Source organism: Syngnathus acus, chromosome 17 (genome assembly GCF_901709675.1).
Source record: "Syngnathus acus chromosome 17, fSynAcu1.2, whole genome shotgun sequence".
In the NCBI taxonomy this organism is placed as follows: Eukaryota; Metazoa; Chordata; class Actinopteri; order Syngnathiformes; family Syngnathidae; genus Syngnathus; species Syngnathus acus.
Window position 1 is genome coordinate 1013762 of NC_051102.1, and position 23491 is coordinate 1037252.

General features: G+C 41.3%; 1 protein-coding gene across 1 annotated transcript; it reads left to right on the plus strand.

Moving 5' to 3' along the window:
• Positions 1-724: 724 nt before the first annotated feature.
• On the plus strand, positions 725-21996 carry LOC119137430 (MAGUK p55 subfamily member 7-like). Its single transcript, XM_037276728.1, has 16 exons — positions 725-826; positions 1361-1438; positions 2538-2618; positions 4038-4172; positions 8701-8782; positions 9104-9189; positions 10499-10573; positions 13538-13734; positions 13803-13861; positions 16484-16537; positions 18208-18381; positions 19816-19896; positions 19988-20081; positions 20187-20295; positions 20838-20981; positions 21113-21996. Exons 1-16 carry the CDS (start codon positions 734-736, stop codon positions 21341-21343), a joined length of 1773 nt encoding a protein of 590 aa, XP_037132623.1. The 5' UTR covers positions 725-733; the 3' UTR covers positions 21344-21996.
• Positions 21997-23491: the final 1495 nt, after the last annotated feature.

Genomic DNA, 23491 nt, shown 5'->3' on the forward strand with positions numbered 1-23491 from the left:
TACAAAACACGTTACAAGAACAATAGTGTGTTTGTACTGTGCTCTGGTCACTTCGTCAAAGAAGGGATAATAGTCCTCTTCTCTTCTTGACTGACAATGAATGTGATAGTTTAATACAATCAGCAAATAACAAAATGCGTATTACAGGTAATATTTTATTTCACAACACTTTGCCTTGTTCCTTTCGTCTCTGCTGTTCACTTCAAACACGCTCCATACGAACGCAATGCTCTCGTATCAGACGCTTGCTCGATCACCTGCTCGTTTGCTGTCACAATGTACCCTACACAAATCCGAAACATTTGTTGCGGCTCCGAGTCACGACGAGGGGCAAGTTTTGGTTTCCAAGGGTGTTTTTATTCCTCTTCAACGTCTCTCCCATACAGAGCCGCCTTTTTCACATGTCCGCACGTCACTTTCCTCTCTTTTCATCTGATCGCGGTGGTGCCTTTACGGGCAGTCGGAGAAATCAACGCCAACAAAAAAAAATACATCCAGCCTAGTTAAGACCATACCAAAGACTATAAAAATGGGACCCATTGCCTCCCTGCGTGTGTGACGATCATTGGGACTTAAAAAGAAAAAAAAATTGGGTGCGTATTATACATGGGTACAGGCTTTTTTCCAGCATCAACATGCCATTTTTAGGGTGCGTATTATACATGGGGGCGCATTATACACGGAAAAAAAACGGTAAATGTACTTTGACTCTTCCAGTGTTTTGTCAACAGTGATGTCTGGCACTGTATCTCAAAGCGACCAAGAGGAGGACTACCGTTTCCTCCACAGCACGCTGATGGAGAAGAAGCTCCACCTCCTTTTTAAGGTTATGTTACATTTCTGTGATAAAGATTTTCACTCATGCATTTATTTTTTCCAAATGTGTAACCAGTATCAAATTCAACCAAAATGTAGGATAAAAAGGCCCTAAATATTGAAAAAGGAAGAGCAACTCCCATTTCTGAGGTCAGCGGTGGGCTCAAAAGTTTTCCGTGTGTTATTTACGGACTAAATTTCCCACAGTTGTGAATGCGTATGTAAATTGTTTGTGCCTTCTTGTTTTTACTTTTTGTGCTGTTTACTTGTATGTATATTGTGTACTATGTCTTGTCACCGTGGGATAGTGGGAAACGTAATTTCGATCTCTTTGTGTGTCTTGACGTGAAGAAATTGACAATAAAGCAGACTTTGACTTTTGACTTTGAAATGTTAATTTTTCTATATGTACCATCTTGCCTAAAATCAAGTAGTTTACTCTCAGCTGAGCATAAACTAAAGCTAGCTTTAGCAATGACAAAAGTGCGTTGGCCCTTTTACTACATTGGTAATATTAATTGTTGCACTTTAATTTGCTTCCCAGATCCACGAGCGGCTGAGGCTCTTTGTGAAACGAGGACCCGCTCCCGTCCAAGAGCATGCAACCAGTCTGGCCTCGCATGTAAGCGACTCTTTCCAAACATTTTGCAGACAATCACACTGCTTACAGATGATGGGATGACTACAGAGGCATCGGGAAAGAATTGTCATGGTTTGAATAGTTTCCTCCTCTATCCAGATCATTTTACTGTAACCCAGAAGGAATGAATGGAGCGCAGGATTTAAAAAGGAAATCTTACCCCTAAACTCTGAATTGTGTCTGGAAGCAGATAAAATGTAAATTTTTGATCTGGATGTGGTGAGTTCGGTCATGGAGGACAGTGCACCGGCTGTTAAACTCATTTCGTGTAATGTTTCACTTTGGAGGAATACAATTAATTTCACATTTAAGATGAAGTGACAGCGCCCACACACACACACACACACATACACATGCTCCCAATGTTTACCTATAGTGGCACACCCCATCTGTGATACGCATCATCTTTCCTAACCACCGCTTTATGTTTTACTTACACGTTTCCTATACAATAAACTTCAACCTATTTTCCCGTCATCCCCCAAATAAATACAACTTGAATATCTCAAAGCAGCCTTTCCACCCGCGTGTCACACGGACAATAAGTCCTGCCACTTTTCCATACTGACCATCAACTCCGATCCTTGTCTCTCTCTTATTGCTTCTGATTTTGTCCGACAGCCACTCTCCGCCTGGCTTAAATCATCAGGACCTACTGGAATGGCCAAACCACGAGCCTGTTTCCCCTCAGAGACGCTCCCGTTTGCTCACAGTGGAAACTAATGACCTTCATGCTTGTGTCTCAAGAGTATGCCTGGACATCTTGAAGCAGTAGAAGTCATTAGAGTAACACGCTTGACAAGTGGGCGAATGCGCTCAGACACCGGCCGACTGTCGGTCAAGGCCGCTCTTTTTTATCTGTCGCCGCAGCTGTCGTGTAGCCTTGAAGAAGCCGGAGCTTCGGGGATTTTTTTTTCCTCGTGGCCAACTTGGGTTGAACGGGGACATTGAAAGTACTAATGATGTGCCGCTGTCGTCTGAATCAGTTCCGGTTCCCACCCGACCCATATATAAAAGCTTCCGTACATAAAGTGAGGCTCATAATATTAAACTACTCTTGTCTGTTTTTCTTTATTTCCAGTTATTCCAAGAGCTGATTCACCATGAATGGAGAGATGAAGTCAAAGAACTTTTCGCCCTCTTTTGTAAACCTCACTTCAAGGTACAGTTTCCATCAATGAAGACCTTCGTTGTTGAGCCTTTTTATCAAAAATTTGCTTTAATGCATGTGTGTCAAACTCAAGGCCCGGGGGCCAGATACGGCCCGCCGCATCATTTTATGTGGCCCCCAAGACAAATTTCGACTTTGTGTCATTACTAAAATTACAAATTGTCTTCACTTTTAAAAAATAGAGATATTGCAAGCAATTTCTTTTTACCATTTGTCTTTTTAAAATATTTGAACAATTTTTGGCCCTCTGAGGGAAACTATGACTACAATGTGGCTCGCGACAAAGATTTGTTTGACACTCCTGCTTTAATGGATTATGATGCGGCTATTTCATCTACAAACATTGTTGTAAACATTTACAAAATGCTTAATGATAAATGTACAATATAAAGAGTTTTGCAAAAAAAAAAAAAAAAAGCAGTATAAGCTCAAGGCCTACTTTCTCTTCGGTGAGTTAACAGGGATACTATAGCGCTCAGAGCAATTACAAGTCTAGTTTCCGACATTTCCCTCTCATATGGGTCATGTGAAATAACAAATTTGTTCAACTTGATTGCCCCTCTTTGTCCAAATGAGGGGTTGCTGCCTTCGATCAACCCTAACCTCTCACTTGTGTTTATTAGTGTTCACTGATGTGGAGGCGGCCTACTTCCATACAGTTGTCCTACGAGTGAACTGACAACTAGAACGTTTATTTGAATAGTCCTAATGACCTGCTTGTTCTTGGCCGAAGCTCAGCTACGTGAGCGTACTTAGGATCGACACCCTGTTTTGATGTAGTATTTGTTTTTTAAAAAGGCTTGATTGTAGTCACAGGCACGTCTCAGGTAATAGCAGTGTCTAAGCAGAGCAACTGTTGATAGACAACAAGTGCACCAAATGACAGATTTCTGAGTCACTGTTAATAATTAGAGGCAGATATCGAAATATTATTTATGGTAATACGTACATACTTCCAATGGAGAAAAACATTCACATGCCGAATACTCTCGGCAATGATACTCATAGATGACCGACATATATTTATATTTTCAACTGTTTTGCACTCAACACATGACATAAGACATGATGTTTGAGCAGACCCACTTGGTGGTGTCGAGAGTTCTTCCAGGTGGCCAGCAAGCTGGCTGTGCATTCCAAACATAATCACATTTGGCATGTTGCGAACAGAAAGTGCTGCATTTGTCGACCTAATGTGTTGTAATGGGTCAGACAGGCCAAGAGAACATGTTCAAATGTTTGCACTTATTCACCTCTGATTTGTCAGGAAAGCTTAGCTGCACCTGCTATCTAAATATCTAAGGTTTAAATATATTTTTAAATGACCATCATTCGTTCTTCGATATGAAACAAAAATACCTGTCTGACCATCTTCCACATTGTGATTGTACATTTGTTCTTGTTGGCCAGAGTCTTATATTCGTCCATGATGCAGTAGCTCAGAGGGATTATGAGCCTACTCTGCCACAAGTACCTGAGGGCATTATAGATGACGGAGAAGATTCAGTGAAGATTGTCAGTCTGGTTAAAACCAAGGAGCCACTGGTCAGTAGCTATGTTTACATTAATAGGAATTCAATAATATAGCAATAATGTATCGTAGTACAATAATAAAGCATAATATACATGTACAGAAAATATAAGTGTCCTACTAGATACTAGGGTTGGGAAGATTCACCGATATGCATCGGAAAATCGATACGACCTGTAAGATGCAGTTGCATCGATTTGCAAACGTCTGCATCGGTAAAAAGCACAAAAACTCGAGATGCATCGTATCTAAATTATTTGCATTGATAAAAATCGATTAATATTTATAATTATAACTTTTTAGAAACGGGTCTCTGGGTTTCAGTCACTCCTCCTACTCAAGTCTCTGCTCAAGTCTCAGCTCAGGTCTCGCGCGAATAGGCGGGTCCAAACTGGCCTTCTTCGAATTGTACGGAGGCGGCAAGTCAGCCATATAGCGGGTTAGCATGGAGGAAAACGAGACGGAGATTATACACTGCTCAAAAAAATTAAAGGAACACTTTGAAAACACATCAGATTTCAATGGTGAAATTTTTTGGGGGGGATATCTATACTGATATGGACTCAGGAACAAAAGGATGCCACATCTTTTGATGGAAATAAAAGTTTTCAGCCTACAGAGGGCTCAGTATACAGACACCCCAAAAATCAAAGTGAAAAAATGATATGGCAGGCTCATCCTTTTTGCCTAAATTCAATTTCTGCAACTCAAAATTCTTTTCAATATCTTGTGTGGCCCCCACGAGCTTGTATGCATGATTGACAACATCGCGGCATGCTCCTAATGAGACGACGGATGGTGTCTTGTGAGATGTCCTCCCAGATCTGTCTAAGGGCATCAGTGAGCTCCTCTAAAGTCTGAGGAGCAACCTGGCGGCGTATGATGGACCGAAACATTATGTCCCAGAGGTGTTCTATCGGGTTTAGATCAGGTGATCGTGAGGGCCATTCAATTGTGTCAATTCCTTCATCCTCCAGATACTGTCTGCATACTCTTGCCACAATAGGCTGGGCATTGTTGTGGATCAGGAGGAACCCAGGACCTACTGCACTGTCTGACCATGGATGCAAGGATTTCATTCCGATACCTAATGGCAGTCAGACTGCCGTTCTCTAGCCTGTAGAGGTCTTTTCGTCCCTCCATGGAAATGCCCCCCCAGACCATCACTGACCCACCACCGAACCGGTCAGGCTGAATGATGTTGCAGGCAGCATAGCGCTCTCCTTGGCTTCTCCAGACCCTTTCACGTCTATCACAGGTGCTCAGGGTAAACCTGCTCTCATCTGTGAAAAGCACAGGGCGCCAGTGTTCTATGGCAAATCCCAATCGAGCTCCACGGTGCTGAGCAATGAGCACAGGAAACACTACGGAACGTCGTGCCCTGAAGCCACCCTCGTGAAGTCTGTTTCTGACTGTTTAGGCAGAGACATTCACACCAGTAGCCTGCTGGAGGTCATTCTGTAGGGCTCGGGTAGTGCTCAACCTGTTCCTCCTTGCACAAAGCAGCAGATATCGGTCCTGCTGATGGAATGAGGACCGTCTACGGCCCTGTCCAGCTCTCCTAGAGTAACTGCCTGTCTCCTGGAATCTCCTCCATGCTCTGGAGATTGTACTGGGAGACACATCAAATCTTCTTGCATGGATGTGCCATCCTGGAGGAGTTGGACAATCTGCGCAACTTCAGGAGGGTTAAGAAATCGCCTCATGCTCCCAGTCGTGATAATGACTCTGGCTAAAGCCAACACTTGTGGAAAAACAGTTAAAAAAGATCAAAAGGGAGGAATTTGAAATGGCCTCCGCCTGCAAAATCAGTCCTGTTTTGGGGACCATCTCGTTGTTGCCCCTCTAGTGCACCTGTTGTTAATTCCATCAACACCAATGCAGCTGAAACTGATTAACAACCCCCTCTGCCACGTACCTGACCAAAACCTTATCAGAAAAGTCTAATTGAATTTATGCCATACCCTGATAAAAAACTGTTCCTTTAATTTTTTTGAGCAGTGTACATTCGGTGGTGGGCTTTAAGTCTGCAGTGTGGAAAAATGTCGGGTTCTACAAACGAGATGGAGAGCTGGATAAGACAACGGCCATATGTAAACTCTCCCGTGCAGCTATAAGATACACAGGCAGCACAAGATACACACAGATAATGAGTACACCTCTTATTATTTATTATTATTATTATTTCCAAAATGTGCATGGAAATGGAAAAATATGTAATTTAAGTTATATAATTAACCTTACTTTTCTGTTGAAATGCAATGTCTCCCTTTGTTAGTTTTTTTTTATCTCATGGCCTTCACCTTTTTTATTAGCCCATTCTGTTTTACCTCCTGTATAAACTTAATGCACTTTTAAAAGCTTAACTTGAAAACATGGCTTTGTGTAGGCCCTAAATTGCTCTACAACATGCACTTAAGAGAAATCTTAATTTTTGTTAAAGGTTATACTTATACCCTAAAGTTCCAGAGAGACCTGCAATTAATCACTCTCTATGTTGTACTTCCTGTGTTTCAAAATAAAAAAGCACAGCCAGCTTTAATGCTTCAAGTGCCAAAACTTGAACTATGTATTCAATGGTGTATTTTTCTTCTGCATTGCATCGTATCATATCGCACTGGATCGCATTGTTTTAAAATTAAATCATACTGTATCGCAGGAGATGGGAGAATCGTATCGCATCTTATCTTTGGCAATTCCATGAATTGTGAATGCATCGAATCGTTGGCAGTGTATCGAGATGTGTATCGTATCACTTTGATGGTGAAGATTTCCATCCCGTCCTAGATACATACTTTTTTTTTCATATTGTCAGGTGGGCGCGAACGTCAAGTCATGCACGTCACAACATAAAGCAGAAAAATACACACGAAAATGTTCTCTCAGAAATGTTGTGAAAGTAACATGTCATTGTTTCTATGGATCTCACATGGAAGCAGAGTTTGAGTATGGTCGTCTGGTTGTTGAAACCACTCGATCATTTTGTCGCATTAATGTCGACTGAGATCATCCCTCTGCTGCGTCTGATATAGATTAACTTTCAAGGTTGCTCTTTAATCATGACTAATTTTCTTGGTCCTACCAGAACATTTTATTCCGCCATGTTCCAAACTATTGTCACTCGTATCTGGAAATTTCCTGGATCAGGTGGAACTGGACTGAACAAGGATGAAAGTTCAAAGAACACAAGTCCACCAAGGCCGCAAAGTCCTCTAAATTTGTTATTCTCCTTAAAATCAAAAGGACCTGAATTTTGTGGATTTTAAACATCCATCAAGGTCTATATAAAGCACTTATAGTGGTTGTCTGCTGTGAGTAACATTTCCCAGATTTTGTTCCATGAGCAGGTCCAGTAGTTCATTAGAAAATCACAGCTACATATTTGATTCCTGATGGATCCCCATCAAAAGTAAAGCATTTGTTTCTAATCATATAGTCTTACCGTAATTTTCGGACTAAAAGTCGCTCCGGAGTACAAGTCGCATCAGCTATAAAATGCCCAAAAAAGTGAAAAGAAACATATAAAAGTCACTCCGGAGTATAAGTCGCATTTTGGGGGGCAATTTATTCGACAAAATGACGCCGGCCCCCGACTTCTATCCACGGAGGTGAAAGAGAGCTCCGTAGAGTAGGACCGGGCGTGCGTAAAAGCCATAATAGTTTTTCAAACCTTCTGTGTCACTCCAAATCACTAAATCCTTCAAACTCTTCGTCCTCCGTGTCACTTAGAAACAAAGCCGCTAATGATGCCGGTAGTACGTGGGGCCCTTCGTCATCCCGTGATCAATCTTTGTCCTTTTTGTAAACAACCGCCGCGCTGCGCTGCTGACGTCACTTGAAATTCAAATTACAGTAATCCCTTGCTACATCACGGTTCGTTTATCGCGGTTTCATTTTATTTATTTTTTTTGAAAATATTTGAAAAAAAATCACATAAGTCGCTCCTTATTATAAGTCGCCCCCCCACCCAAACTATGAAACGCGACTTATAGACCGAAAATTACGGTACTTCCCATTCAATATTTTTGACAACTGTTGAGAGCTTGGAAGAGAAGTGGAAGATTTCTCAAATGACAGTGGTCATTTGAAATATACTTCTTCATCGTGGATTTATTTACTAATATGATTAGCATTCAGGGTAAATTTGAAAATGCAGTAATTCACTTAATGAGTGGCATTTTCTTTGCTCTATGAAGGGAAGAATGAAAGCAATAATGGGGAACAGACGCTTGTATTGATCCCAAAAGCTAACTGGAAAGAGCGTGACCTTTGTCTGACATGCCTGTTTTGATTGATGCAACATGTTTTCCACACAACAGGACGACACCCCAGTCTGGGATGATTGTTTTCAAGTACACAAGATGCTTTTTCCAGTCTGATTTTCACTGTATATTTGAAATACTGTGAATAACCTTTTCCAGTGTTACATTGACGGCTCCATCTTGCCTCAAATAACCTTCATTCAAATCAAGTGACTCCTATTAAGAATCTTACATTAGTTTTGTTTGACTTTACACTTCTGCTCCTCTCCACATGTTGAAGGGTGCTACGATTAAGAAGGATCAATCCACAGGGGCGATTGTTGTGGCGAGGGTCATGCAAGGAGGTGCTGCCCACAAGAGTGGTAAGCTTAAAATTACTCAGAGTGTTAGTAAATCATGTTTGACATTAAGAGTCTCCAAATTTCTTCTGTGATGCTCCATGTTGCTGGTTGAAGACTTTTCTTTGAGCTGAGATTTGAATCTAAAGTTGTGTACACATATCCATTTTATAAATATATTTTTTAAAGTTTTATTTATTTATTTTCTTTTTTTATTATTTCATGATTTTTATTTTTTATGTCGATTGTAAATATCAAACAAGTTTAGCCTGTACAATTATCTGTCACCAAAAGAGAAGCTTTTTACTGAAGCTCATGATCCATATGATATGTACCACTCTGAAGGTCTGATTCATGAAGGAGATGAGCTAAAAGAAGTCAACGGCGTCTCCCTGGATCGCAGGAAGCCGAAAGAAATTCTTCCTTTGCTGGTTAGTCTCACTGCATTTCAGTGCTTTACAGGCACATTTTGCTTCAAATTTATAAACATCCTTTTGTCTATTTTCACCAGTGTCTCCCAAACTCCCAACGGGCCATGGGTTATAAGGCCCACATTTACTGAGTCTCTTAATTGTTCAGAATACAATGTACAAGATTTATTTTAATAATAACACAAATAAAGCAAGTCAAGTGACTCCGACTGTTTCAGGCTGAACACGGTTGTTTGTGAAAACTGAGAATGTGTGCTAACACAATACCTAAGCATCAAAATAACAATGGTGAACTATTATGTCTAGTGGTGTCACATTAGTTATACACAGTAAATTTTACACTAAACCTACTCAAAAACTAAGGGAAAATCTTTCTTCTGTTTCCACATTTGGCTCTTTGTATGATGTTTATGACAAAACGTAATTGTAGTTGTGTGTAGTGAAACAAAATGTCTCATTGAGTTTTTCCAAGTTTTGGACAACACAAGACAGACCAACAAAGTATTTCCTGTTTTGGCTACGCAAACAATATGTGTCAGTAAGATTAATTTCATGTTAGGTTTGCTCTTTTTTTTTTTTTTATAAAAATATGAAACATAAGAATTTGACGCTACACAGCCAAGAAATGGTTAGTTCAGCGTGGACAAAAACACTTTCAATGGATATGCCAAGGAATTGTCTTTTCCTCCTAATTTGCATGAAATATGCCTGACATTGCATGCTGATGATTGAGTTTGGAAAATGCAGATGTGAAGACGGCTGGCAAAGAAAAACTTGAATATTTTAGACACATGAGAAGATTTGAGTTAGGAATTATTGATTGTGATGCTGAAGGCATGTTTGTATAAATTAATGTGTTTCTGTAGAAAGACGATGCAGACTAATGCAGTATTTAAAAAATGCATTGTGTCAATGAATAAGGAATATGTGCATAAGGCAAATCTTTGACTGATATGGGTGACTACGCTCCATAATTATGAACAAAAACACAAAAGAATTTTTCTTATTTTTGCAATAGCCTTTTATAAACTATGCCAAGGTATTGATGCTGGCTAACCACTCTACAAAGACACTTAGAATTCTTTTTCCTTGATTTCCCCCGCCATCTGTCGGTACTATTCCACTTTTTTGTTGACGTTTTTGACAGATCTAGGTCTGCCTAAATTTTTTTCGGTGCAAAGTTAATGTCACCCAGCTGCACCTTTATGCCCGGCAAACAAACACAGAAGGAGTAGCAATCAAGTCTTGTAAGACGATAACAAAGCAAATCAGTTTTTTTTTCCTGACTAGTTCCTTTCATATGTCTCAGGCACGCTCGCAGGGTGACGTTACGTTCACAATTGTTCCTGCCTCCTCCAAGCAAGAAGTGCAATCCAATAAGAAGGTACAATAGATGACGTATTCTCTTTCTTTTACACGAGCCCTCCATTGTGGTTTTATGCGCAGAACTGCTCATCTGGTTACAGTAAAAGTAGATGGAGAAAAGTGTCATGTCATGTTTAGTGCTGCCACAATCATGACAGCGACCACCGTGCAATTATGCATCAGATTTTTACAATTTATGGAAAGTGTCAAATAAATTAAGTGCAATGGACGAAGACAAATTATCATCGGTGACTATATGGTCATTTCTCAAAGCCATCAGATGATGACATAAGGCAGTGTTTCCCAACCTTTTTTCATTCACGGCATACCTTTTCATTGGAAAATATCTCGAGCCACACCACCAACAAAAATCTGTTAAGTGTTACACCAGCTTCTACATTAAAATCAGTTATATTACAACGAAAGACGTAAATTTCTATTCCTATATATATATGGAGAGTTGAATAATTGAATAAAAATAAATACTAAATATTCTTTAAATTGTATTTCTTCTGTAAATAAAAGTGACAGTTTTTAAAAAAAAGGTTTTAGACAGTATAAAGTCAAAGTCTGCTTTATTGTCAATTTCTTCACGTCAAGACACACAAAGAGATCGAAATTACGTTCCCACTATCCCACGGTGACAAGACATAGTACACAATATACATACAAGTAAACAACACAAAAAGTAAAAACAAGAAGGCACAAACAATGAATAAATAAGAGTGATGAATAAATAATAAATAAACAAATAACATTACAAATAAGAGGAGCAAAAATGGAGCAAGTGTGCATACAGCAGACAGAATATAGCGCAAAAGTACAGGACGCTACGCAGAAGAGGGGAGAGAGTTCAGGATCCTAACAGCCTAACAGTATGAAGCTGTTGGTGAGTCTGGTGGTGCGGGAGCGCGGGCTCCTGTACCTCTTCCCAGAGGGCAGAAGATCAAACAAAGAGTGAGCGGGGTGACTCACATCACTCACAATCGTGGTCGCCTTGCGGGTGAGATGGGAGGTGTAAATGTCCTTCAGGGAAGGGAGTGAAGCACCAATAATCTTACCAGCCGTGTTCACTATGCGCTGCAGGGCCTTCATGTTGTATTCAGTGCAAGGAATAAACTATTGAAAGTGATTGTGATCAAATTCCAAAAGAATCAATATGACTTTGTTTACTGTTTTAGACTAGCTCTATAAATATTGCGACATTAAGAACAAAGTCACCTTTAAAGACGCTCTGCTGTTCTGACAGCGGCTATCACAGTAGAGGTGTCTCGACCTGACTGTGTATTTTATGTTGGTGAAAAATGAACAATCCAGGTTCTCCCGTTGAATTACATGCTCTGATTTCCATCGGACCGAAAACGCACCACAGCCGTCATAGTGTCACTGTTAGTAAAAGTACACAGCAACACACACATAAACTGAGTACCGTAATTTTCGGACTATAAATCGCGTTTTTTTTCATAGTTTGGGTGGGGGGGCGACTTATAATGAGAAGCGACATATATGTGAATTTTTTTCAAAAACTTTCAAAAAAAAAAGTGAAACCGCGATAAACGAACCGCGATGTAGCAAGGGATTACTGTAATTTGAATTTCAAGTGACGTCAGCAGCGCGGCGCGGCGTGGCGCGGCAGTTGTTTACAAAAAGGACAAAGATTGATCACGGGATGACGAAGGGCCCCACGTACTACCGGCATCATTAGCGGCTTTGTTTCTAAGTGATAAGTGTTAACGCTACAATATAGTTATATAGTAGATCTGTGGAATAACGACGAGGCTGACGTCAGGGCGCACGCACGCGCGGCGTTGTTGACAAAGGATGAGGAATTTGATCGATGGATTTAATGATTTAGAGTGCACAGATGGTTTGATAATATTATTGTTTATATAATAGTTATCCATCCGTCCATCCATTTTCTGAACCGCTTAGTCCCCACGGGGGTCGCGGGAGTGCCGGAGCCTATCCCAGCCGTCAACGGGCAGTAGGCGGGGGACACCCGAACCGGTTGCCAGCCGATCGCAGGGCACACAGAGACAAACAACCATTTGCACTCGCACTCACACCTAGGGACAATTTGGAGTCTTCAATCGGCCTACCAAGCATGTTTTTGGGATGTGGGAGGAAACCGGAGTGCCCGGAGAAAACCCACGCGGGCCCGGGGAGAACATGCAAACTCCACACAGGGAGGGCCGGAGGTGGAATCGAACCCGCACCCTCCTAACTGTGAGGCGGACGTGCTACCCAGTGCGCCACCGAGCCGCCTTATAATAGTTATTTGATATCTAATTTATATATCGTTATATGGGCCTGTGGAATATTTTGAAGTGCAAGCGCCGTCAGCGGCGCGCACCCATTGTTGACAAAGAACGATCGATGGATTTAATGAATTGGAGTGACACAGATGGTTTTATAAACGTGTTATTTATGTAATAGTTTTTTTTAATAACTCTGAATGTTACGTCAGGCCCGTTCTCAGCTCTTCGTTTGTGTTTATGTCACGTTAGCATACCTATCGTTTAGCCTGTTGTTGCTCGTTCATGTCTGTTCTTGGTGTTGGATTTTGTCGAATACATTTCCCCCCAAAATGCGACTTATACTCCGGAGCGATTTATATATGGGTTATTTTCACGTTATTGTGCATTTTATGGCTAATGCGACCTATATTCCGGAGCGACTTTTAGTCCGAAAATTACGGTATGTGCCGATGCCACAACATGAAATCTCAAGAGTCTCCGATTTGCCCCGCATGCACAATAAGCAAGTGGCTGACCAGGCCTTGTGCTAACTGACCAGTGGTTTGGCGATCCTGTTTACAATGCGCTCCGTAATTAATGTTGGACAATTTCCCACGGCACAGCTGAACATCTCTCACGGCACACTGGTTGGAAAACACTGACATAAGGAAACGCATACGTCTGAATATACAGTAGATATTGTGATATTTCTCATTGTTTAAAAAAAAAAAATGTCTTTTTCCTAGCTATTTGTCAGGGCTCTGTTTGACTACAACCCCAGTGAGGATCCCGCTGTCCCATGCAAGGATGCAGCAATTGCTTTTAACAGAGGCGACATCCTCCAGATTGTCTCTACAGAGGACGATACCTGGTGGCAAGCCTGCCATGTTGGGGGTGGTGACACACGAGCGGGGCTTATCCCCTCACAGCAGCTTCAGGAGAGGTAGAAATTTTTTATCATGTCATCATTCCACGACGCACTTTGTTTGATTAACATTCAACAATCTTTAGGAGAGTTGCACTGAAACGACCCCAAACCTTGTTCCGACAACAGCAAGTCAAGGCAGCAGGTGATCTGCAAACATTTTCTTTCCACATCACTGGCAAAATGAGCAAAACACTTATCAATTGCAGCCAGTAAACCAGGGCTGTCAAACTCATTTTTGTCGCAGGCCGCATTGTAGTCATAGTTTCCCTTCGGAGGGCCATTATGACTACCGTAATTTTCGGACTATAAGTCGCGTTTTTTTCATAGTTTGGGTGGGGGGGCGACTTATACTCAGGAGCGACTTATATGTGTTTTTTTCAAACATTTTCCAAAAAAAAATAAAAAATGAAACCACGATAAACGAACCGCAATGTAGCAAGGGATTACTGTAATTTGAATTTCAAGTGACGTCAGCAGCGCGACGTCAGCAGCGCGACGTCAGCAGCGCGACGTCACCAGCGCGACGTCACCAGCGCGACGTCACCAGCGCGACGTCACCAGCGCGACGTCAGCAACGCGACGCGGCGTTGTTTACATAAAGGACAAAGATTGACTCGACGGAGCGCTCTTTCACTTCCGTGGATTGAAGTCGGGGGCCGGCGCTCAGCCGGGGGGCTGTCCAGGGACGGTGGATGGGGCTCGGACAATGCTTTTACGCACGCCCGGTCCTACTCTACCGAGCTGTCTTTCACCTCCGTGGATGGAAGTCGAGGGCCGGCGCTCGGCCGGGTGGCTGTCCGGGGACGGTGGATGGGGCTCGGTCATGGCTTTTACGCACGCCCGGTCCTATTCTATGGAGCTCTCTTCCATTTCCGTGGCTGGAAGTCCACGCCGCCACACGCCTGGAAGTTTGTTTTGTTAAATAAAGAGCCGTTTACCAAACCCACGTCTTTCCTTGAACTTTGTTAACGCTACAATATAGTTATATAGTAGATCTGTGGAATAACGACGAGGCTGACGTCAGGGCGCACGCACGCGCGGCGTTGTTGACAAAGGACGAGGAATTTGATCGATGGATTTAATGATTTAGAGTGCACAGATGGTTTGATAACATTATTGCTTATATAATAGTTATTTGATATATAATTTATATATCGTTATATGGGCCTGTGGAATATTTTGAAGTGCAAGAGCCGTCAGCGGCGCGCACGCATTGTTGACAAAGGACGATTGATGGATTTAATGAATTGGAGTGACAGATGGTTTTATTGACGTATTATTTATGTAATAGTTTTTTGAATAACTCTGAATTTTACGTCAGGGCCGTTCTCAGCTCTTAGTTTGTGTTTATGTCACGTTAGCATACCTATCGTCTATGGAGCTCTCTTCCATTTCCGTGGCTGGAAGTCCACGCCGCCACACGCCTGTAAGTTTGTTTTGTTAAATAAAGAGCCGTTTACCAAACCCACGTCTTTCCTTGAACTTTGTTAACGCTACAATATAGTTATATAGTAGATCTGTGGAATAACGACGAGGCTGACGTCAGGGCGCACACACGCGCGGCGTTGTTGACAAAGGACGAGGAATTTGATCGATGGATTTAATGATTTAGAGTGCACAGATGGTTTGATAACATTATTGCTTATATAATAGTTATTTGATATATAATTTATATATCGTTATATGGGCCTGTGGAATATTTTGAAGTGCAAGAGCCGTCAGCGGCGCGCACGCATTGTTGACAAAGGACGATTGATGGATTTAATGAATTGGAGTGACACAGATGGTTTTATTAACGTGTTATTTATGTAATAGTTTTTTGAATAACTCTGAATTTTACGTCAAGGCCGTTCTCAGCTCTTCGTTTGTGTTTATGTCACGTTAGCATACCTATCGTTTAGCCTGTTGTTGCTCGTTCATGACTGTTCTTGGTGTTGGATTTTGTCGAATAAATTGCCCCCCAAAATGCGACTTATACTCCGGAGCGACTTATATATGTTTTTTTTCACTTTTTTGGGCATTTTATGGCTGGTGCGACTTATACTCCGGTGCGACTTATAGTCCGAAAATTACGGTACACAACAAACTGATGAATGACTAGTTTCAAAATCAGAGTTGTAAAAACGGTTAAAATATTTTTAAAAAATAAATGGTAACAAAATTGCTAGTAATAGCTCTATTTTTAAAAAAGTGAACTCAAATTTTAATTTAGTATTGACACAAAGTCGATGCACAATTTATCTTTGCGGGCCACAAAAAATGTGGTGGGTCGTATCTGGCCCCCGGTCCTCGAGTTTCACATAGTGACTTGTTCAGGGGGGAATGACACCTGATCTGTTGTGTGTTTTCCTCTACATATGCTGCAGATGAGGGCAAAGGTACGTTCAGATTCCTTTACATGTAGACATTTACTTGCGCAAACAACCAGGAACCTCCAAAGTCAAAGCAATCCATTATGTGACCTTAGAAGACACCTGACAGACATAAAAACTAGAGAGAAGAAGAAGACACATTTTTCAAGATTTACTTGCCAAAACAAATCCTCTTGCAATGTCCCCACTGTATTTTTCCCAACATGCGGCTGATTCAGTTAGTACGAATAAACACTCGTAATCAAATTATTAATGTTTCTAGATTCTGTATAGCATGTGTCAAGCCAACTGTAATTACAATTTCCAAAGCAAAATAGTTGCGTGAGAACATGTGCTAATACTTTGAGCGTGACATTTCAGAGCTTTATGTTCACGATTTCCCCTCACTCTAGTTTTTCCAGTTGACGAGGATGTTGACTATGGAGCTATAACTGGAATCCACATTGGTAAGATGTTTGACTTGTTCCACATAAATCCCAATGATACTGGAAAGAGGAGTAGAACACAACACAAGTTGGGGCAATTGGACATGACAAGTCACAACTACCGTCCCCAAGAAAAACAGATAGAAGAGGCCGCTTGATCTGATGAAGCATTTTATGGATTTAACGATTTAAAGGAAAGGACAAGAACAGCAAATGTGGTTTTGAGCCCGCTAGTTTCCCCATCTGACTCCAGCAAACGTTTGCGCCAATTGTCATGTGTGCGCGCGTGAGCAGAAAAAGTGTGAGCTACTGTGCCCAAATCCTGACTGTAAAAATCGTATCGAGTCGGTGCAATCCGAGTTGCACTGTAATTATGTGCAAATAATCGTGTGCATTTTATCTACTCTGAGGCCAGAGGCTGAATTACTTTGGATCACGGTGGTGAGAGGGCAGAAGGGATGATGCAGTTCAGCAACTTTTTCCACAGACACCATTCGTTCGTTCATTTGTTCGTTCGTTCATTCATTTCTTTTGTTGGTTCATTGATTCGTTCGTTGGTTCAAGTTTAAAGATAAAAGATTTTGCTAAAAATTATATAATTTTTCCGTCCACAAGTTATTTGATACCAAACGTTATTTTGATCAAAATAGTGGTTTTGGCTTTCTTACATTTTTATCAACCTATGCCAAATCCTCCCAGATGCAGCAAACCGTTTTGTTTGAGGTGTCAAGATGTTTTCTCCTTCAACTTGTTTTGACTCTAAGCAATAGAGTAACTTTGTCCGAACGCTTGAAATGGCCACTCACCGTGTGACGGTGCAAGGAGAGGAAACAGAGAGATGTGCTTACAAAGTCAAATTACAGCCTGTGTCAAAGAAAGCCTGGCATGACTGCTGCTGCGGTACTTAACGTCATGAAAGAGAGCGTGCAGGCAAAGACGGGCCAAACCGCAGGCGCATGGCAGACGCTGGCTGTCAGACTGCGGACAAATCACCTCTGGCACACTTGGATTCTTTGATTCTGGGGGGCCTGACCTTTGGGGTCCAAGACTGTTGACTTGCTGAATGACAACACGTTTGGGGTGGAAACGGTTTATGGGCCATTGTTAGTAACATTACTGTATCTTGTGTAAAAGTTGGAGCCACTGCAAATGTTAAACAAGTCAGTCGGTCCAGAATTATTGGGCCAATAAAAGTGTTAGTGATTTTTTGCCACAGTGGATTTGAAATCAAGCAAGCAATGTGATTAATGAGTAGATTAAATCTTTAATGTGAGTGGAATTGCAGCCATCATATGCAGATAAGATACATTTCCAACACCTTTCAGCTTTCAGTTCACTTGGAAAAGGCTCTAATCATGAAATGATGGAAATTAAATACAGACTGGGAGTTGAGTGAGCATGGAATGTTCTCATGTAGGGTTGATGTTCTTTTGAGCCCAATTTTCCTAAAAAATTGTCATTTCTGTGCTTTCAGATTTGCATGAAATTCTTGTGCCCTTGGGGAGCATGTGTGCCTCACAGTCAAGTTTTCTCAGGGTGCATCAGCTTCCTCACTCCAAATAACCATCGGTGTAGAACAAATAAATAAATAAATAAATAAATATAAAAAGTGGCTATGCAACCTTCTCTGACCTACAACAGTACCAACTGACTGACAAAGCTTAAGGCCTCACTCTTTCTCCTTTCTCCAGCTGGTTTAAGAAGTAGTTTCCGACTGGGCAAGAAGAGCAATTGGGTCAAAGAAGCAGCTCGGTCCAAAAGGTGGAGCTCTGGAGTTCATGAGTCCATTTGTCCTCCTACCTACATAGAAGTCATCCCTTCCAATAAAGACTGTGGACAAAGACAGCAACTGGTTGTCTTGCTTGGTAAGTTGAGGATGCAAACCTTCTCCATCAGGAGCGTTTTGTTTAACATATTAATAAAAGATTAAGTTTGTATAGAATTAACCTTGTACTCAACTCTGCTCTATTTGGGGTCATGCCCACCGCATTTTGTTGACTGCCGTTATTGAAATTGATCAAAGGGAAGAAAATAAAGCATTGGGTGAGATTTATGTTCTTCGTTATGAATGCAAAATGATCCTTTCCCATCACACACACACATAAAAACTCACAATAGTTTGAATTATTTTTTTAAGTTGTGCAATGGCCCACCCCAGATTTGGCTTCTCTGCCAATCCTGCAGGTCTGCTCTATGTATTTTATGCTTCCTTGAGAGTTTACGTTAAACTCTGCTGAAGGTCTTTTTATGTCAGAATATTCAGACAAAACTAAAGGTTATTGGTAAACAAGCAGAAAGAAACAGGAAAAGGTTGAAGCAATTTAGGGAGGAAGACAGGTAGGTGAAAGGGGAACAAATAGATTGTGAAGAAAATCCCTCCAAATGTCAGCCAAGCGGAAGACTTAAAGCAGCTTGGATTTGAATCTCTTTTAATTGGGTCGGATTTTACCCACACTCAGGACTCAATTTCATTGTCTGCAGTGCAGGCCAGAGGTCATCATTAAAAATCTTTTGGCATTGAGAAATATAAAAACCCACAACCACAATACTTAAAGTAGGACCAGCCGGATAATATTTGAGCAGGTTGGAAGAGCCATCCAACGCGCTCTGAACAAAACAATATTCCTTTATGCCCCGCATAAGATGGTGGAAATGACTACCGGTGTTAAATGTCATGTAACTTAAGGAAAAAGGTCAGTAGACAGTATCCACGCGTCACCATGCGCCTTCTCTCTGCTTCTGAAAAAGTCATTAGTGGTGTAGAGTCTTAAAAACTTTACATTTTGAAATGTCCCTTCAACACTGTGATGGAAAAGGCAAGTATTTTAGGAATTCTTACAACTAAAGAGACTGATGCAATGCAAGGCTGCGGAAGTTGTGTGTGCCTATGTTCATCCAATGACATGCGTAACTTTGCAGATGTGATGCTATGGATTTTCTGGGGCATTAATCGTGCCACAGGCAGACACGAAAAGGAGTAAGATGGGTTGGAGAATCACTCTCAGACTCACAACAGCATGAAATCAGAGCTCCATCTGTCTGAATGTTCTGCTCATTTTTTCTTTTATTCTGATGGCAAATGCAGATGCGATCATCAAATCTATGGGATGCTGGATTTATTGTTCAAGTGCACGCGTGGAATCATTTTTGCTGCCGTTTTTTGGAATTAAAAATCAAAATCATATAAATTAAAGTCAGATTTCTGGCCCTGTGAGGACAAGCCGAGATGACCTTACATGTCCTGACCATCCATCACTGCAAAACATAAACAGCGCAATGTTTTTGCTCTTTGCCTTGAGGGCCCAGCGGTGTTGGTGTTAATGAACTGAAGAGGAGGCTCCTGATCTCAGATCCGGACCTCTATGCTACAACTGTACCATGTAAGCCAAAAAAAAAGCAATCTTGTCACTTTCAATGTATGTGTCACGTTTATTATAAGGGAAGTGTTCTTGCCAACATCTTATCTTCCAGACACCACACGTGAAAAGAGAAGCCAAGAGAGCGAAGGGATGGATTATCATTTTGTATCCGTCCACAAATTTGAAGAGGACATTCTCAACCGCAGGTACATTAAACTGTAGTCTGACATGTGTGTTGGCCATTCCATACTATTCATCTGTGTTTTGCAACTTTTATGTCCTTGTCTGGCCCCGTTAATGTCTACCTTCAGATTTATAGACTACGGGACATACAGAGGCCACTACTATGGAACAAATCTGGACTCTGTTTATCGTCTGATGGCTGAGGGAAGAATTTGCCTACTGGATGTGCGTCCTTGTGTGAGTAATGAGCTGTCCGGAAAACACTGTCATAATTACTGTACTCAATTAGTATTATTGTGATAAAAATATACATTGTGACACTAGATTGTGTCTGCAAAAACATTTGCTTTTATAATGTACAACACTGAAATAAAAAAAATAAAAGAATGAATAAAAGAAAATAAAAGAAAAGAAAAAAAAAGTCTCTCTTTCTGCAGTGAAAATGTGTCTTTTATCGTGACACACAGGACCAATGCAAAACAAGGGAAAAATTGTCCATCAAAATTTGAGAAACTCTTTGATACTGGAGACTACAAGGTCTGTGACGGTGCAAGTAGAATGTTCAAATGTTAAACGCTGCGGACCACGCTCACACCAAAAGATTTTTGGATCTCTTAAAAATGGTGCAAATGCAGTTGTGGCTCACACATCTCATTTTTCAATTGCGAAACAAGACGTTTTAACAATAAAATGTTAAAAAAAAATTAAACTTGTCTAGACAACAAGACCTTATCTCTGATGACTCTCGACAACCTCCGTTTGCTCTTTTCCACACTTAGAAACTGAAGCATGTCTACACACTGGAATTCAAACCATACGTGGTTTTTGTGAAACCCCCGCGTATCGAGGAATTACGCCTCACCAGGAGAAGAGCCAAATTCATCTGTGATGAAGAGGAGCCCAACCAAGTCAGGATGTTCTCGGTAGGAAACTACATTGACTCTGTGCCGTGTCTCGAGAGCATTTCCTGGAGAACATTCCCTCACCTCCAGGCTAACTGGACAATTATTCCGTCACTCAACAAAATAAACAGCCAAGTGTTTTCTCTCCACAGGAGGAAGATTTTGAAGATATGATTCACTCGGCCGAAACCATGGAAGCCCAGTACGGTCACATGTTTGACAAGGTGATGGTGAACGGCGATATCACCTTGGCCTTCAGAGAGCTTAAAGCGGATCTCCAGCGGCTTCAGGAGGAAGAGGTTTGCTGGATTCCCGCAGAGTGGCTTTGCTTCTCGCCAACAACGGCGAGGAGGAGTTGCGGCCTTTTGGGCGGCTGGATTTGAGCTGAAGTTGAATGATCAAGTGTAAAATAGGCACCACCGCTTCTAAATGTGTTAATAAGTAAGTTGAAGCACAATTTCCGTCATATATGAAAGGCTTTTACTTCTGTAAACAAGTCAAGTGATGAGGTTTGTCCCTGAACATGTTAATTGGCTAACCAGACAACCTTCTTTTTTTGTCGCAGTGCCAGTTTTCTATTGGCATTTGGCTGAAATAAGGTCGGCTCCAACTATTAAATTAAAAAAGGTGGGGAGAGTGGTTTTGGAGGGGGGGGCTTGCAGAGCTTGCGGCAGAACCTAGCCCAACTCTGCCAAGTCGCAAACATTAGCATGGAATTATTCTGACAGCTGCTGCACTTCAATTAACAGAATGTAATGCGCACCAGAGAAATATTATTAGTAGCAGGCGTAGGGACTGTACAATTTAGAGGCATAAACAAGAAAACATTCTTGCATTCAGTATTGAAAGTGGGCTCAGTCCAAGTAAATTCACTCACTCATTGTTATCTTTCTTTGCTGATATTATTCACAGGAGCTGCCTCATTGATTTTTTTTCTGGTGGCTGTATTCTTTCCCTAGTTTGTTTCTTTTGAATGTTTGAACAAAGTGGTGTTAATGTTCTTGGGAGGAAGAAGGAGCCGCATGATGTGAGGGAGACAGTACCGTTTTTCCGTGCATAATGCGCCCCCGTGCATAATACGCACCCTAAAAATAGTATGCCGATGCTGGAAAAAAGCCTGTACCCATGTATAATACGCACCAAAATTTTGACTCTTAAGTCCGTAAACGTAAAATTATTTCAGAAAAAAGATCATCTTTGGGAACAACCGGATGTTATTCTGCCGGTCAGTATCACTGCGCATGCGCTAGCAAACTCGATAGCGAAGAAATGTTTCGGATTTGTGTAGGGTACATTGTGACAGCAAACGAGCAGGTGATCGAGCAAGCGTCTGATACGAGAGCATTGTGTTCGTATGGAGCGTGTTTGAAGTGAACAGCAGAGAAGAAAGGAACAAGGCAAAGTGTTGTGAAATAAAATATTACCTGTAATACGCATTTTGTTATTTGCTGATTGTATTAAACTATCGCATTCATTGTCAGTCAAGAAGAGAAGAGGACTATTATTAATTTATTAATTTTTCTGCCACTTCAATGACTTTCTTTTGAAATGCTATACTATAACTTGCTCTCTTAACCATCTTGATGAAACTGCTAATTAAACTGTGAATTGAAACTAATAGGTAGAGAACTGAACTCTCGCTCTTTATATAGCTGACGTGTCTTGCGCATCCGTTCTGCGCATCGGATCCGAATTTCCGCCGCCGAGATTTTCTTCAAAAATTGTTGTACCCATGCATAATGCGCACCCCAGATTTTAGGACAATAAATTAATTAAATTTTGCGCATTATGCACGGAAAAAGACGGTAATTGCTTTCTTGGGGCTTCGACCTGCACCTGTGTGCTTTTAACCACACATAGGCGCACTGCAACGGTGGATTAGGCCTCGGAGATCATAAAAAAACATCAGTTGTTTGTTTTTTCTGCACTATGTCTTCAGTATTCAAAAGAGATGGAGGGGCGAGTTGCGCAATATGCCTGATCCCCAAAAGGCTCCAAACAATCTGTCAGAAGAACAGTCCCTCCATTGCCAGAAGCAAAGTCCCACCTCAGCAGAATGTGGCAGCCACGTAATTTCATCACAACATTGACAATCTGCAGGCACCCTCTGAGATCACAACAGTGCCAGCGGACCAATCCAATAAAAAGCCTTCGTTTTATGTTCGCTGCAGCTTCTACTTCAAACGGGACACGCAAAACTATGATGTCAGTTGGGTTTGGATCATTTGGCTCAATCATGGAAATGACGGTTAAAAAGTATGAAAAAAATAAACAAGATTAATGTTAAACAATATGTTCGTGATTGAATGACATTAAACACAACGTGGTGAAAGCGGGACCAGAAAGTGTCAAAGATCTTTTTTGTGTTGCAGAAGAATATTCACCGCTGTCGTCTGCTGTGAATGCTCGCATCAATTTAGGAAGATACAAGACCCAAATATGGAAGAAAGTAAAAGATCTCATAGAACGACTTCCACGTCTCTGGGAAGACCCTTTACGAGATCCCTCAAGTTATCCCGCACCAAATTCAT

Bases quoted from the DNA above. Each gene is read 5' to 3' on its own strand.
- LOC119137430 (XM_037276728.1), top strand. From the start codon at position 734: ATGTCTGGCACTGTATCTCAAAGCGACCAAGAGGAGGACTACCGTTTC. The intron at 16,538-18,207 runs GTAAGATGTTTG...TCCTTTCTCCAG, and splicing joins TATAACTGGAATCCACATTG to CTGGTTTAAGAAGTAGTTTC. The intron at 19,897-19,987 runs GTAAGCCAAAAA...CTTATCTTCCAG, and splicing joins CTATGCTACAACTGTACCAT to ACACCACACGTGAAAAGAGA.